Source organism: Protopterus annectens, chromosome 13.part0 (assembly GCF_019279795.1).
Source record: "Protopterus annectens isolate FY-2018-M chromosome 13.part0, PAN1.0, whole genome shotgun sequence".
Classification (NCBI taxonomy): Eukaryota; Metazoa; Chordata; order Ceratodontiformes; family Protopteridae; genus Protopterus; species Protopterus annectens.
In genome coordinates, this window is record NC_056747.1 from 768507771 (window position 1) to 768524489 (window position 16719).

Below are 16719 nucleotides of genomic sequence, written 5' to 3' on the forward strand. Positions count from 1 at the left end.
ATCATTTAACAACATGGTCCTCCTAGTGTATTCTATTTATTGTCAAAACTCTAGCACTGCATTTCTCTCACTGCATTGTGCATGAGTCCACTCCATAGGCAATAAGTTGGATACTCTAAGGATAGGCAAAAACCTGTGAGGTATGACAGTAGAAACAAGCAGCAAAAGAGACACTGGCTGGCAGATAATACTGCTATTCAGCCTGAAGTGGATGGTTACATAATGCAGGCTGTGGTGAATGTGCATCTGTGCCCATAGTGATGTACATACACATATACAGACACACCACACAGTAACTTTCTAATTGCACTACATGCATATCATTTATGTGGTGCATTAAGCAAAAAGGAACTGGGTAACATTGTTGCAAATATCTTGTCAAACTGAATGCATTGTGTGTCAGAGCAGTTTGTTAGCACTGATTGTATTAAGACCTGGTTCTCTTTCCATTGTATTCCTTTTTCTGAAAGCCAAAGAAGGGATTTAGCTGTACCTCAGTCAACACTGAACAAAATTAAGTATCCATTCCGTGCATTTCTGGTATGCTTGCAAATAATATTGGGATAACGTCTCTTGCTATAAGAGCTTTCCTCTTGGTGATTTTAAAACCTAAGAACACATTTTCATTCTCATGGTATAATCAGAATTCAAGACAGTTCTGTGATATGATGAAAATTCTCCCCATACCAAAAAACTCTTGAATATCTGAAGTGTTGATTAATGAATATATATTTAGACCTTTTAATTTAATGTATGATTGAAATTACACTATTTGGTAATCCTGTCCATTCTGTTAAATTTGTATTAGTTTAATCTGGCAACTTTATTTAATAAATACAGTATAAATGGAGGTGAACAGTCTATACACACACACACACACACACACACACACACACACACACACACACACACACACACACGCATGCACACACACACACACACACACACACACACACACACACACACACACACACACACACACACACACACACACACACACACACACACACACACACACACACACACACACACACACACACACACTTTATTGAAAATGATGAGCAAGCAAAGAAATTGAAGTACCTGTACTCCGAACAGTTAAATAGTAAGTGTTTCATGTATGCACGAAATCCTTAGAACAAGTCTGCAGTTGACAAACCAGAATTAATGTACCCTGCTGTATTGCCATGGCCTTTATTTTACCCAGGCAGGTGGTGGTAGAGTAAAGAATTCCCTACCTTTAAAGATGGGGCATATTTTGGCCCATATGGAGATGCAGCCATTTCGATGATACTGACCCAGTGCCAGCTCCATGTAGAACAAGGGTATGCCCCCAAAGATCGCCATCAGGGTGTAAGGGAGAAGGAAGGCACCTATCGGAAGAACAAGAAAATAAGATAAAAGTAGAGGCCATCTAATCTGTCTGATGTTTAGAAATAGTACTCATAGACTCTTTCACAGATGACATAAGGCACCTTGAAGAATTGTGTTCTAACCTCACACGTTTAAGTACATATGACACATAATCTTAGTATTTTAATCTGAAAGTTTAACATTTCTGTACTTTTAATCACAAGGATCCTTCAAACATGGTTTTACTCTCTATGAAAATGGATGCCTTGTAGGCAAAACTCTTCTGTAAAACAAACATGCAAATTTGATGTGCTCTAAATAATCCAGTTTCCACTAGCTGCATATGATTTGTGGTCCTATTCATCTCTTAAATTCAGTTCTAGTTTGTCATTATGTCATTGCTGCATCATGGCATTCACCAACATCTTTGTAGTTTTTTGTTAAATAAATCTGTATTGCTACCATGCAGTAATTTTACAGAAAGTCTATGGTGTGCTTTACAACAGATACTGTAACAAGCAGAGAAATTAGTACTTCTAGTAATTTAGTGCAAACAAATAATGAGTCTGGGGCTGCCAACATAATTACAGACATCACATCTCAAAGCAGTTATATCGATGTTCATTGCTAAGTGAGTCCTTATTTAAGAGTCTCCTGACACTGGCGAAAAGGCCAATATTCTGCTACTACACCGGTATTCCACCACCTGGGGTTAATTATCAAATAAGCAAGCCCATAGTTGCCACTTCACCACTACCCTCCTTCTTATATGACACAAAGTTGAAGTTATTTCCATCTCCTTGATCTCATTCATTAGTGCTATAACTTCCTCTGCCTAGGGAGAAAGAATAGAATTCCACCATCTATTGCTTGCCTTCTTAGCAACAGAAAGACTAAATTGATAAGACTACATTTTGGAGGCGGTACTAACTCCACATGATGCTAGTCCTGGCAAGCATCTTGCTTTAGCAAGAGTGAAGGGTGAGGAAATGAGATGGGTGCATGAAACTTCTAGATCCCTCTTAAAGTTGTCCAGCTTTGGACATTCCCAGAATATGTGTATCCAATTGGCCCTGGGTTCCTGCTGACATCACCAGCTTTGCAGTTTGACTGCAGGGAAGATTTTGTGCAGTCATATGACAGTGTAGAAAAACTTGAATAGACATTACCAAACAAAAAATCTAATATCTGATTTGGTGGCATAAAGAGGCAGCAGCAACAATACACTCCCGTATCTGTGGAGATATCTGCTGGGACACATCTGCTTTCCAGGTTTGTAGATATCCTAAAGTGGGGGAGCTTTTGTGGGCTGCCAGCTGTTTGTATACATAGTTGAGGAGCTCCATCTTGAGTGCCACCTCGCTTCTGCAGTTCAATATCCACTAAATCAACCAAAGGAACTCTGCAGAGGGTACTACTACAGGTGAGTCTGGGAGCCATTTTGAATTCCCTGACTAGTGTATTCCTCATCTACTTTGCTCAAATATCCATGAGGCAGTATTCATACCAAGGACTGTAGGGTTGCCCTTTGCCTTTCCAACTGCCAGGTGTGTACATTTCAGATCTCCAGACTGAGTTAACATGATTTCCTCCAATGCAGCTGCTAGTTGTTAGGAAATAAATAAATGACAAATCTCCAGTCATCCAACAGCTAGATAAAGATCAAAATCTGGTATACCCAGACCACCTTGACTTGTTCCGGTTGTTAATATCTTTCAAGTGATTCTTGGCTTACCTTCCACCCATAAGAAGTTCTGTAGTAGTTCGGGTAGTTGTTTCAGCCCTCCTGTAAAGTGAGGGATATGAAGACCCTGAAAGAAATATACTATCTGAGGCAGGACAAATAATTTCACTGCCTGGACTCTCAGATGGATATCCAAGCAGAGGTTTTTCCTGCTCTTAAAGAATTCCATAACTTTAAAAGTAAAGCTGGCTGTCTCCTGTATAGAAGGTCCCAGAATGACGCTAGAGTAGATCAGATGTTGTGTACCAGGGAGAAGTAGGAATCTAGCTGCTATGGCTTGATCTAGAGGATAATTGACACACACAGATTTTGTCTTCTCCTTATTTATTTTATATCCAGAGATCTAACCGAAAAGCTCCATCTCAGCAATATTCCCTTGAAGGTCCTCAGCTGGATCAGAGAGAAAGCATAATATTTCATCTACATAACAGATTAATTTTAAGTAATACCTCATCTACATAAAAGACTCATTTTAAGTAACACGTCATCTACATAAAAGACTCATTTTAAGTAATATGTCATCTACATAAAAGAGTCATTTTAAGTAATACATCATCTACATAAAAGACTAATTTTTCCACCCTTATTTTACTAAGTACCCAGAGAACAGGGTTTGATGAAGCCTAATAGGGAGGGGTTCCAAATAAACTGCAAATAGTAAGGGCGAAAAAGGGCACCCCTACCTAGTGCTTCTATCAATATGAAAAGCCAGGAGAGTCGAAGAACAGTCTCTATTCTAGTTCCAGCACCATGGTACAGATTTTCTATGATTTCTAGGGAAATCCAAATGAAGGCAGAATTTTGTATAAGCATTCCGACTTCACTCTGTCAAATGCTTTTTCAGCATCACAGCTGATGAGCATTAGGGGAGTTTGTGTATTTTGGGCAGCTTTAATAAATAGTTCAGTTCTAAGCAAATTATCAAATGTAGTCCTGCCCCTGATAAAACCTCTCTGATCTACATGAATTATGTGAGGTAAGAGGGTTTCTACCTTTCAGCCATTATACCAGCGCATACTTTATAGTCATGGTTCAATACTTGTATTGGGAGTAAGAAGCAGGAGATCCAGGAACCTTGCCTGGTTTCAAAAATGTCAGAAACCACCTTTAAAATACTACTGAATAATTGAAGCCAAAGTAGTAAAATCAATCTTTAACCTGAGTGTAAAAATTCAAGGGGATGCTGTCCAGATCAGAAGCCTTCTTGGAGGCACTTCTGCCTAGGACAACATCAATCTCTTGAGAGAGAATACAACTAATCAAGTTCTGTCTTTGTGTGTTATCAGGCTTTAGAATCTCAAGAGAGGACAATACGTTTGACATACTCAATCAGGGATAGGGCTGGTGGTCTCCTTTTACAGAACTGAGTAAAACTGGGCAACCCATCTAGGATACAGCCTGGGTTGTGGACCAAATCACCTGTGTTATTGTGCTTGAAGCAGGACACCGATCTGCCTGTTTTCTGTGCCCTTAATCTAATTGTCAAGCATTTCAAGTTCCCAGATGAGTTTTGAAAGAATCATAAATTTAGAGCCTTTGTTTTATGGTAAATTCTATAATCTAGTATTCACCATATGTTTTTTTCTAAGATCTTGTATCCTACTTTTGGCTTCCATTATGCCTTGTAATGCCTCTAGCTGCACTTTAGGTAGTTCCTGCTGATAATTCAGGAGCCAAGTCTGCAGTCCCACCCTGATAATTCAGGAACCAAGTATGCAGTTCCACCCTAATTCAGTAACCATGTCTGCAGTTCCACCCTGATAATTCAGTAACCATGTCTGCAGTCCCACCCTGATAATTCAGGAGGCTAGTCTGCAGTCCCTCCCTGATAATAAAGGAGCCTTAGTCTGCAGTCCCACAATGATAATTCAGGAGCCTAGCCTGCAGTCCCACCCTGATAATTCAGGAGCCTAGTCTGCAGTCCCACCCTGATAATTCAGGAGCCTAGCCTGCAGTTCCACCCTGACAATTCAGGATCCTAGCCTGCAGTCCCTCCCTGATAATTCAGGGGCCTAGTCTGCAGTCCCACCCTGATAATTCAGGAGCCTAACCTGCAGTCCCACCCTGATAATTCAGGAGCCTAGCCTGCAGTCCCACCCTGATAATTCAGGAGCCTAGCCTGCAGTCCCACTCTAATAATTCAGGAGCCTAGTCTGGAGTCTCACTCTGATAATTCAGGAACCAAGCCTGCAATGTCACTCTGATAATTCATGAGCCAAGCCTGCAGTCTCACTCTGATAATTCAGGAGCCAAGCCTGCAGTCTCACTCTGATAATTCAGGAGCCAAGCCTGCAGTCCCACTCTGATAATTCAGGATCCTAGTCTGGAGTCTCACTCTGATAAATCAGGAGTTAAACCTGCAGTCTCACTCTGATAATTCAGGAGCCAAGCCTGCAGTCTCACTCTGATAATTCAGGAGCCAAGCCTGCAGTCTCACTCTGATAATTCAGGAGCCAAGCCTGCAGTCTCACTCTGATAATTCAGGATCCTAGCCTGCAGTCCCTCCCTGATAATTCAGGAGCCTAGTCTGCAGTCCCACCCTGATAATTCAGGAGCCTAGCCTGCAGTCCTACTCTGATAATTCAGGAGCCAAGCATGCAGTCTCACTCTGATAATTCGGGAGCCTAGTCTGGAGTCTCACTCTGATAATTCAGGAGCCTAGTCTGGAGTCTCACCCTGATAATTCAGGAGCCTAGCCTGCAGTCTCACCCTGATAATTCAGGAGCCTAGCCTGCAGACCCATCCTGATAATTCAGGAGCCAAGCCTGCAGTCTCACTTTGATAATTCAGGAGCCAAGCCTGCAGTCCCACTCTAATAATTCAGGAACCTAGTCTGGAGTCTCACTCTGATAATTCAGGAGCCAAGCCTGCAGTCTCACTCTGATAATTCAGGAGCCAAGCCTGCAGTCTCACTCTGATAATTCAGGAGCCAAGCCTGCAGTCTCACTCTGATAATTCAGGAGCCAAGCCTACAGTCTCACTCTGATAATTCAGGAACCAAGCCTGCAATGTCACTCTGATAATTCATGAGCCCAGCCTGCAGTCTCACTCTGATAATTCAGGAGCCAAGCCTGCAGTCTCACTCTGATAATTCAGGAGCCAAGCCTGCAGTCCCACTCTAATAATTCAGGATCCTAGTCTGGAGTCTCACTCTGATAAATCAGGAGTTAAACCTGCAGTCTCACTCTGATAATTCAGGAGCCAAGCCTGCAGACACACTCTGATAATTCAGGAGCCAAGCCTGCAGTCTCACTCTGATAATTCAGGAGCCAAGCCTGCAGTCTCACTCTGATAATTCATGAGCTAAGCCTGCAGTCTCACTCTGATAATTCAGGAGCCTAGCCTGCAATTCTACTCTTCTTTCATAGGTGAATTGTGGGTGAAGAACAATGATTTCAATCTTTAACTGATCCCAGAGTAATGAATATTGTTGAGTGATTTCATCCCAAATGGCAGTCCACCCCCTCATCAGTGAAAGGAATTTCTTCAGAAAAAATATCACTCTTGCAGAAATATAAGTTAACAGTTTTTGGGATGACATAGAATTTCTGGTCTAATGTAAAAGAGAGGAGAAGTAGTAGGGAGTAATCTGAGGTCCCAGTAGTGTGGTAGGAAAGACTGGTTATCAAGTAAGAGTGCTCCTGGGATATTAAATATTTATCAGTCCTTGACTCTGATGAGAACCTTGGAGAGAAACATGTATGTGACTTCCTGGGGAGAGGATATCCAAAACCTTGTGAATGCCCTCCATCCCCATCAGTGAAAAATTTCTTCTGAAAAAACTTCCTAGCGCTGGAAGCTGGAATCTCATGTGCACTGAGCATGCCTCATACTTGCCAATCACTGTGTTCCAGTCTCTTCCTCCTTTATTAATTCCTTCCTGAAGAGCTATGCATTTCCTAAAAGCCATCTTAATAGAATTGTCTGTACTACCTGGTGGAAGATAAACATTCAAAATAGTCATTTTATTGCCACTTAAACTTCCCTTAATCATAAAATATCTGGCCTCCTGGTCCCTTAAAAGATGTTATACCCAACGTGGCATCAAAGTGGTCAGTTTATTGTCTGAACACCTAGCTGTGCTGATTTTGGTCATCTGTGAGATTACTATACATTTTTCTTCTTGAAACAAAGTTGTATAGTAGTATAGCAAACAAGCATAACATTACATAGCAAAGTTTGCAATTTCTAACTAACTTAATAATTAACAAAACTTTAAAAAGCATTAACAATCAGCAACAATATTTTTGGAACTATTTACAAGTAAACTTATTTACAGGCTTCTGCACTGTGGTGGCAGGACAGGTAGCTTACATCCTTCTAAGTTGGGAACTGCTGATTGAGAGCTCAGTGTCTGTTATTCTAAAAGTGTATTAGTTCTGGTTTAAGCACTTGGGCTTCAGGCCAGTTATTTTACGTTAAGAAGGATTGCGGTCTGCACTCTTGTGGGAGAAGAGGCTGGACTCTGCCCTTCTGAGCAGGGAATTTCTGGTTAAAGGCTTATAGTGCCTGCATATTCTAACTGTTTTTTACTGAAATTGGTACACCTTGTTTGCTGTAGCATAGACTAGATCCAGGCCTGCTGAATCTAGCTTTATTTGTATGCTTGTTGTTTGTTTATTTCCCTGAAACGCTAATTCCACCTAAAACGCGGCCTTTTAGCACTTCTGTGGATCCCTAGTGATATCTGCATTGCTTACTGTACTTATTTCCTTGTTTCACTTGAAAGAAAGTTACTGTTTGTCATTTTTGCATTTAAGTTACCTGTAACACATTGCATTTAAGTTACCTGGCACTTGCTCACTAAAGCAATTATATAAGTCAGCTCTAAAAAATTAAAAGCACTACACCCTCACAAACTCCCCTTGAGTACCTTGTTCCCCATTGGCCCTTTTTTTCAATTATAAAGGAATTCCCAATACTATTCTAGCATGTCCAAGGGTCAGTTGTCAATCTCCTCTCCGGTCCAGCTGGTGAATCTGGGAATCTTGAGGCAATGTTACAACTACCTCATGTACACAGACAACCCTCTCACATGTGTTGGAATTTGTTGGGAGGAGGAGAGATGCAACCATATAGCCAAACTGGAGGCTAAGCTCTCTCAACTCAGTACTGGCGTAACCAGTCAGGAGGAGAAGGAAACCACACTCACTACAATTCCAGTCTCACATAGACCTACCACGACAACAAACCAAACACATAAACACAAAAAAACATACTCGGAGGCTCTAAATAAAAATCTGCCTAAGCAGCAGAGACCTCCAAAGCAGACACCCAAGCAACCGCTACCCCAAAACAAAACACGTGCAACACATAGCTCACAAAGCCAGTGTGCCGAACAGTCACAGCCCTTAAGGCTAAACAACACACCTGATACACTTGTAATAGGTGACTAACGTCAAGCTGAACAAGGAGAAGGTCACGGTGAGCTGCCTGTCGGGCGCTAGGATCCGCCACATAACACAAGCACTCAGGTCACTCCAAGGCAAGTACAAATATGACTCAGTCATTGTCCATGCTGGTGTGAATGACCTGAGATGTACCTCCCTGGACTACATGAAAAGAAACATAGAGGAGCTCTCCGAGCATGTAGCCCAGGCCGGTATGACCCTGACCTTGAGTAGCATCTTACCCTCACCAAGAATGATGCCACAATATGAAGACAAGATGATCAATTTCAACAATTGGCTTAAGTGTTGGTGTCATTCAAAGGGGATCCAATGCCTGTCAGCCTGGGATGACATGCTTGACAGATGCTTTGCTAGGGATGGCTTGCACCTGTCACCCTGGGCTTTCGGATATTGGCAAAGGCTCTTGCTACCCCCATAGTGCCTTTTTTAGGCAAGGCTCAAAAGACAAACCCACCTCCATAGGTATCACAAGGGATAAGAAACTAAGAGTAATGCTACTCAATGCCAGAAGTCTAAACCTCAAGATGCACAAACTCTCCTTAGCATGGAGAACATCGATATCTGTGCAGTAACAGAAACCTTGTTCAAGGCTGCACTACCAGGTTATACCTCATACCATGCTAACTTGGACCGAACCACAAGATACCCACACCTCCAGGTTGGTGGCACAAGCATCAGAGACTATCCATGTGCAACTAACTGTGGGTAAAACTGCCTTCCAGTTTATAGCCTGCTACAGGCCACCCTCCCAAACACAGGAACCCCACTCGGCCTTCCTGAGAATACTGGAAAATATGAAGGTCTCTCCAAACACCATTATATTGGGCGACTTCAACTACCCAAACATAGACTGGGAGCATTACTCTAGCTCCAACACCCTAGCCCAAAGGTTCCTAGAATTTATAAACTCAAATGCTATGGAACAACTTGTTACCACTCCCACAAGAGCGGAAAACATACTGGACCTGATCATCACCAACATGGGGACACTATGCTCCAGACCAGAAGTGTATCCCTCACTGGTAAGATCAGACCATAAACTAATCTCACTGGATATTCACATCCTGACCCCACCCCTGCCCAGAAAACCACAGTGAAAAACTTCTCTAAAGCAAATTTCACATGCCTCAAAACAATCCTTCAAAGCCCGGGCCTGTGGAAAATACAGCCCAGACCGCAGGAATCTTTTATAAACATTCTATGAACACCTTCAGGAATGCATGGATCATGCAATCCCAAATAAAACCAAGACCCAATCCTCCAAAGGCAGACGTCCTGTCTGGTGGACCCCAGCCATAAACAAACTATACAATAGAAGGAGGAAGCATGATAGAGCAAAATCCCAAAAAGGGAAGGCATCTCTGATCAGTATTAGCAAAACTACGGGCACTCATAAAATAAGGCCAGCTTGAGAGAAAAATTGCACAGGATACTAAGGATAATCACAAGGCTTTCTTTAGTTATGTTAGGAACCTGGGTGGGAATTCCCAGATATGCTCAGAATTAGTCCAAAATGACAAAAAATACACCGAGCCCACAGACATTACCAACATCCTAGCTGACAGGTTCAGTGCAAACCCCCCCCCCCCCCCCAAAGGGCAAATATCTATCCCAACAGAGTGCTGCCCCTGACATCTCAGATGTTCAGGTAAGAGCGCCCTCTCAAAGCAAAAACACAGCATCAATGGGACCAGATGGTGTACATGAGCTCCAAGAAGAGCTAAACCCAAACATAAAACTACTGTTCAGTCTTAGCCTTACTACAGGATATGTACCCAAAGAGTGGCGACAGCAACAGTGGTCCCTCTCCACAAAGGTGGTGCCTCAATGGATCCTGGAAACTATCGCCCCATAAGCCTGACTAGCTTGGTCTGCAAAGCTATGGAAAGGATCATCATGGACCTCATAAATAAAGATATTGGGGACCTACAGACACTGGATCCTACCCAGTTTGGCTTTGTTAAGGGCAGATCCTGCCTCTTAAACCTGGTCGATTTCTTTGAAACAGTCACCAAGGCCATGGTCCACACAGCCTACCTGGTAGCCGGCATTATAGATAAGCTCACCAGCTTAAATATAAACCCCTATGTCACTAGATGGGTTGCAAACTGGCTCAAGGACAGAACCCACATGGTTAGAATTGCTGGAGCCATGTCAGACTCCAAACCAGTTACAAGTGGCGTCCCACAAGGCTCAGTCCTGGGACCTCTCTTGTTAAGGACTGTGGCTTAATCAACTCTCCAGCCGACACAAGCATCCTCCAAAAGGGCCTCATAGAAACAGACAACTGGTGCCAGAGCCATGTCCTCAAGCTAAAAAGTGTATAGTCATCCCTTTTGCAAAAAACAAGTGCCCACAAATTACCACATAGGTGGTAATCCATTAAGTACAGAAGAAGTCATTAGGGACCTGGGGACCCAAGTTGATAACAATCTCTCATTTGGCAAACCACGCGCCAAAGTGGTTAGAAAAACATTTTATATACCCACCTAATCATGAAGGGATTCACATCTAGATCAGGGGAGGTCATTGTGCCTCTTTACTCATCCCTCATCAGGCCCATAATTGAGTACAATGCCCCTTTTGGGATGTACCTTACCAGACACCTGAAGCAACTGGAAAGACCCCAAAAGTACCTCACCAAGAGGATCAAAGGGCTCAAACAGATGCCATATGCTGCCCGATTAAAGAAAGTCCAGCTCTACTCAGTGGCATACCGCCTGCTCAGAGGCGATCTGTGCCTAACGTATAAAGCCATGTCCAACCCGGAATTAATGGACATGCTGCACCTCAGAAAATCCAAATCCCATCGAGCTACGCGCTCGAGAGACTTGAACCTCAGCACTGAAATAAATAGGACAACATACTGGAGGGACAGATTCTCACTCTGGAATAAAATCCCAGTCCAGGTTAGGCAGAGTCCCATTGACTCTCTTCAAGATGAATCTTGATGAGTGGATGGGAGATTACCCGGCTATCACTTCTGTGTCACTGTTAGACAGAGGCACAGTATACTAACCTCAAAAAAAGGCATAGCAAAATTAATTTAAAATGGGTGGCGAAAGCCAAACACACTCTGGCTAGGCTTATAAATGCCCTAGGGCAGATAGCCTAGTATGAACCTATGAACCTATGAACCTATGTAGAGGAGGTATATAACCTCTGTTAAGATCATTAGGAGGGATGTATACTTGCATGCAAACAAATCTATGGATGGGGGATAAAATCAATATAGCCTGCCATATGTGACATCCCTTTTGACACTTCTCTCCCCAGACACCTTTAAAAGAGAAGTGTCTAGAGCACATGTCACCATATTGCTTCAGCAGGCTCACTAGACTGGAAACCAGCCAATTCACTGCACTGGGGACCGGTATTGACTATGCAGTTGACAACTTGGCAATGACTGCTATAACAAACAAGCAAAATGATATAAACAATAGAAAAGGAAATAGGTAAAAGTTCTCCCCTAATGTCTCATTGACATTCAGCTCACGGAAGAATCTATCAAAAGTAAATAGCAGCTTACTGTATCCTAAATCTCTGAAGACTATTGGGAGAGTGGCATGAGGAAATGCATACAACTGACATCTACAGTAGCCAGTCAAATGCTGATAGAGACTCATGGATTAGGACAGACATGCATTTCTTATGAGAGACTTAAATGGTAGCATTCATTAATTCATTCAGTTACTTTAGGCTGCCAGGTCAAAAGTCTATGTCCCATTTCATTCTAAGAAAAGAAAAACAGCTCATAGGTTCATAGGTGTGTACTAGGCCAATGGCCCTGGAGCCTTTACAAGCCTAGCCCATAGAAGTGCCCTGGCATCATGCTGCCATTAATTCCAGATGCCTCTATCAAGAAGAGCCATTGGAGTGATCCCAGGGGTGAACTTTCTATTTCCCATCCACTTATCAAGATTTCTCTTGAAAAGGGCCAGTAAGGTGCTCTGCTTGACATGTATAGGAAGTCTATTCCAGAGCATGGGCAGTCTCTGGGTTATGAACTTGTCCCTACAGCATGTTCTGTTGATTATGGTAATGAGGTTGAGGTCCCCGGAATGTGTGGTGTAACATTTTTAACAGGGCTGTGTCAGACATGGCTTTATAAGTCAAGCAGAGATCTCCTTAATATAAATAATATAATAATAAATAATAAAAGAACAAGACAATACTCAATAACAGACACAGTCACTTCAGAGTTCAGAATCACAGGAAATATTTTAAAACAACATTGCCGGACAGTCTCAAATAAATACAGAAAACATCTAAACTAATCTTTACTATATTCTTCTCTATATCTAAGAGAGATGACTGTACCTAAATCTTACTTACAGAGAAAGGCAAATGCAGATGAGAAGTGCTGAATGGATGTTTCTAGATCCAAGACAAGATACAAAATGCACAGTCTCTGAGAGAGTTCCCAAATTAATATCAAAACATTACTGCTGGGTCAGTTGGATGACATCACTATTTGTCACCTGCCTTCAGTTCCCAGGCTAACAGATACCAACAGAATTTAACATTTCTTTGTGAAAAATACTTGCCTGTCAGATGTGCAGCTACTAAGAAGTCACAGAGCAATAAAATCACCTTACATTCCAAACCTAGTAATTATTTCTGTTTCAAGAGAATAGAAAGAACCGCTAGCTGTAGACATCTTGTCTCCTAGCTGCCTTGAAACTAACGTTTATAGCACATCATAAAAAACTTTTAACTTATTTTCTCGAAGTTTTGCAGGCTAACTTTGTATGTTCCAACTTCTACTATTAATATAGTTTATATACATTTCTGTTCTTTTCCAGTAGGGTACGTTGTGGTTACATTCTTGAAGCTCAGTACATAACATACAGTTCAACACACACTTCTGCACCAGTAGTTTAATATACACATAACATATAATTCTCTTACATTTGTAAGACAAGCATATAAATCATAATAATATTCACAAATGACATATGATTATTTACAAAATTCAGATTTCCATATAAATCATATTAATATTTTCAAGTGACATGTAATTATTTACCAAATTCCAGCTAGCTGGGCTGGCAGCATTTCGGTTTGTCACAGTGTGATTTAGGCAGCAAGGTTCAGAATGCCACATGCCAATGTGGTACTCCTTGGGTGGGCACTATGCAAATAATGTTTCCAGCATGCTGCCCAGTTACAGTAGTATATTTCAGATTTCACAGACACTTAAAGTATGCAAATGGTAGGCGGGATAAAAAAGCATGAAGTACACACCTCATTCTTGTGGTGCACATGTATGCCTTTCAATGGTGAGAATGTGAGCAGAGTAAAATAAAGCTATTTCACCCTGCATAAATAGTGGATGGAAGTTATGTCATGCTGTATGTGAATATATGTGTGTGTCTGCATTCATGTGTCTCTGTATGTGAACAATGGGACAGTGTCATCCCTCTTAAGCATTCCGAATTCCTCGGTATTTAACATTTTTGGGGTTGAAATAACTGGGTGCTACGAATTCCGAAATGGCCCCTTTAAATCCCTGTTTTCATAATGCATCACCAGCACATCCCGTGGCAGTGCCTGTGAGCATGATCATTCAGTCAGCAAATCAATTTCCCTGAACAAGCATGTGTTAGTAAACTGAATGTGATTTGATTGGACTTTAGCAATTACGCTCTACAGATGCACATTTTACCAATTTCCTTTCAGATATTTTCAGTGCAAATGTTGTTTTGTAGCATATGTGTGCTTACGTTTTTGTTTTTAAAGTGCATCACTGTACACCAGTGCTTCGTTCAGAGAAGTTTAGAAGATATACTGTCAGGTGAACAGTTTTATGTATTTATTTATGATTTAATGGTTGAGTAATTCATAATTGTCCAAGTTCATGAACTGTCAGTCATTAATGCAGAAGAATGTATAATGTGTGTCAAATCAGGATAAGGTTAATAATTTGCAAAGGCATATGTGTACCATGTCATCAGGTAAAACAGTGTGCATGTTTTGTGGGTAATGCATTTCTAGCATAGTAAAGGTAACACAGTTTAATACAACATGAATTGTAATACCTTCTGCAAAGTTTTTGGTTCAGGTGACATACTTTTATGGGCGCAATTGTGGCAAATTGAAAATCCAGCACCGTATAATATTCTTCATCAATAATAATAATTTAGAAGAGGTATTTTAATTAATTCATAATCGGCCTCCTATCAGCCCTAAAACTTGGAAAAAAGTTTCTGATAATCAACATTTGCAGCTACTTAGTAAGTGTAGCATTAAATTATGTTTCTTTTATTAGTTTCCATTTGATTTTGCATCTTTTCTTTTTTTCCGTATTTCTTTCTTATCAGGTGTCACTTGAAGCTCTCCTGGAAAATCTAGAACAGACATATGCAGAGATTAGTATTAACATGGTGTAAGAAGAGATAGCTTTGCCTCTGTACTTTGAAGTTTTCCTCAGCCTATTAATTTCACATTTGAAGTATCAGACTGAACCCTTCATAATATTGTCTAGATTTTAAAAAGCATCACCAAATGTACTCCCTGAAAGGTGCAATGTGTTTTGAATACTTTGAATACTTTGGTCAACAAGCAACTGAATATTGCAAAACATTAACCTAGGGTATACATTAAACATTTTAGCCGGTTATCTTTAACAATAGCTTTCCACCCATCCTACTTTTTTAACATGATATTGCAGATACAACATGTCACTCAACTGTCCTATGTGACAAATACAGAATATCGGTGATGTACTACATGCATAGGACTTGTGTTATCTGAAACAGCATAAGCAAATCAAATGCTATAAAATAATCTTTTATTTTGGAAAAATAATGAAGTTCTTTCCTTTGCACTGGGTGTGGATATGGTTTTGTCCTGCAAAATATCTACTAAAAGTAAGTTACGTTTTGTAGTCGGGACCATACCTCTTAACCTCTTACAGTAAGAAATCTGGACAAAGCCATACATAATGGGGGAACAAAGGCCCCAAAATAGGTACTATTTTTACTCTTACAGACTTACAAAGTTGATAGATTAACAGGTTTTGCATTAGTGAGTATTTTCTGAAGGGTATGAAGTATGAAACTCAAATACCTGTCATTATTTTCTGACTTCAATCCTCAAAGATTTGCCAGAAAAATCATAATTTAATGTGAAAACAAACCAAAAATATAATGCAAAAATCTGCACAGTTGAGAGGTATGAATAGGAGGTGTTTCTGACAACATTCTTGACAATACAGACTTGTTTAGCCCAGGTGTGCACTGCACTCCACTCTGAAGCATTACCATCCGCAAACTGTAAATGTGTTTTCCACCACTGCTCATTCAATAATTACAAAGGCAATGCAAGCTGATAACATTTATCATGCTATATCTGTAATGTAACTTAATACATACAGAAAACAGTCCTGATTGTGTAATGGTTTAATAACCAAACAAGCAAATCAACAAACAGGACTTACAACTTCTTTTCAGTTTTATGCAGAAAAGTCAGCCCTAATAATAAACAATGCCCTGTTTTGTGGTAAAGGATTTACAGGGATTGGAATGCACAATGATAGAAAACAAATGCGCAATTACCAGACGGTTTTGGTAACCCATTACTACTGTTTTCTTTCCCACTGAGGGCACTTCGGATGTGAAAGTGCATGCACAGGTTTGCTGCTTCCAAACTATCAAGTAAGTACCCTACCAATTGAATTCAGATGCATGCACTCTGTTGACACACTTGTATAGATCGCCTTTCTTTTTTTTAATCGTAGTTGATACCAATCACAAAATAATTGCTTGACGAGATAATAATTTATTGATTCCCGTTGGGTTACCAACTGTTTCACATTTTCGGCATGCCTGGGCGTGGGAGACTGTGAAAGAGTACCTGGCTAACTGCTAATATTTTTCTGTAGGCTATTGTTTGAGTGGCATAGGTTTGAGTATCACAAAAAAACAAGTGTTTAGGCTTTCAAACTGCAAGCATTAGTTTCATGCATTACTGCTCCAAGCTGCTAAGATCCCACCATTACGTCCCACTGAGCATTCAAGACTGACTAGTGATGAAGTCATCATTATTGTAGTCTGTTGTAAGTACGGGCAAACGTTTTAGGTTAACAGCCGCATTACTCTTGTTTCTTCAGTGTCACTTCTTGAACATAAGTTAAACCTCTGAGGAAGTACTTTATCTGTGTGATTTGCAGTTTTACTAATTATGTAAACTATATTGTACTGCAAATTA

At 40.8% G+C, this 16719-nt stretch overlaps 1 protein-coding gene across 1 annotated transcript in view; it reads right to left on the bottom strand.

Annotated features, from left to right (window-relative positions):
- The window catches only part of SLC6A4 (solute carrier family 6 member 4), a 726628-nt gene that overhangs the window by 429913 nt on the left and 279996 nt on the right, over positions 1-16719 (bottom strand). The window contains exon 3 of the mRNA XM_044054475.1: positions 1239-1373. Coding sequence (XP_043910410.1) covers positions 1239-1373 — 135 coding nt within the window. The remainder of the gene's footprint in view (positions 1-1238; positions 1374-16719) is intronic.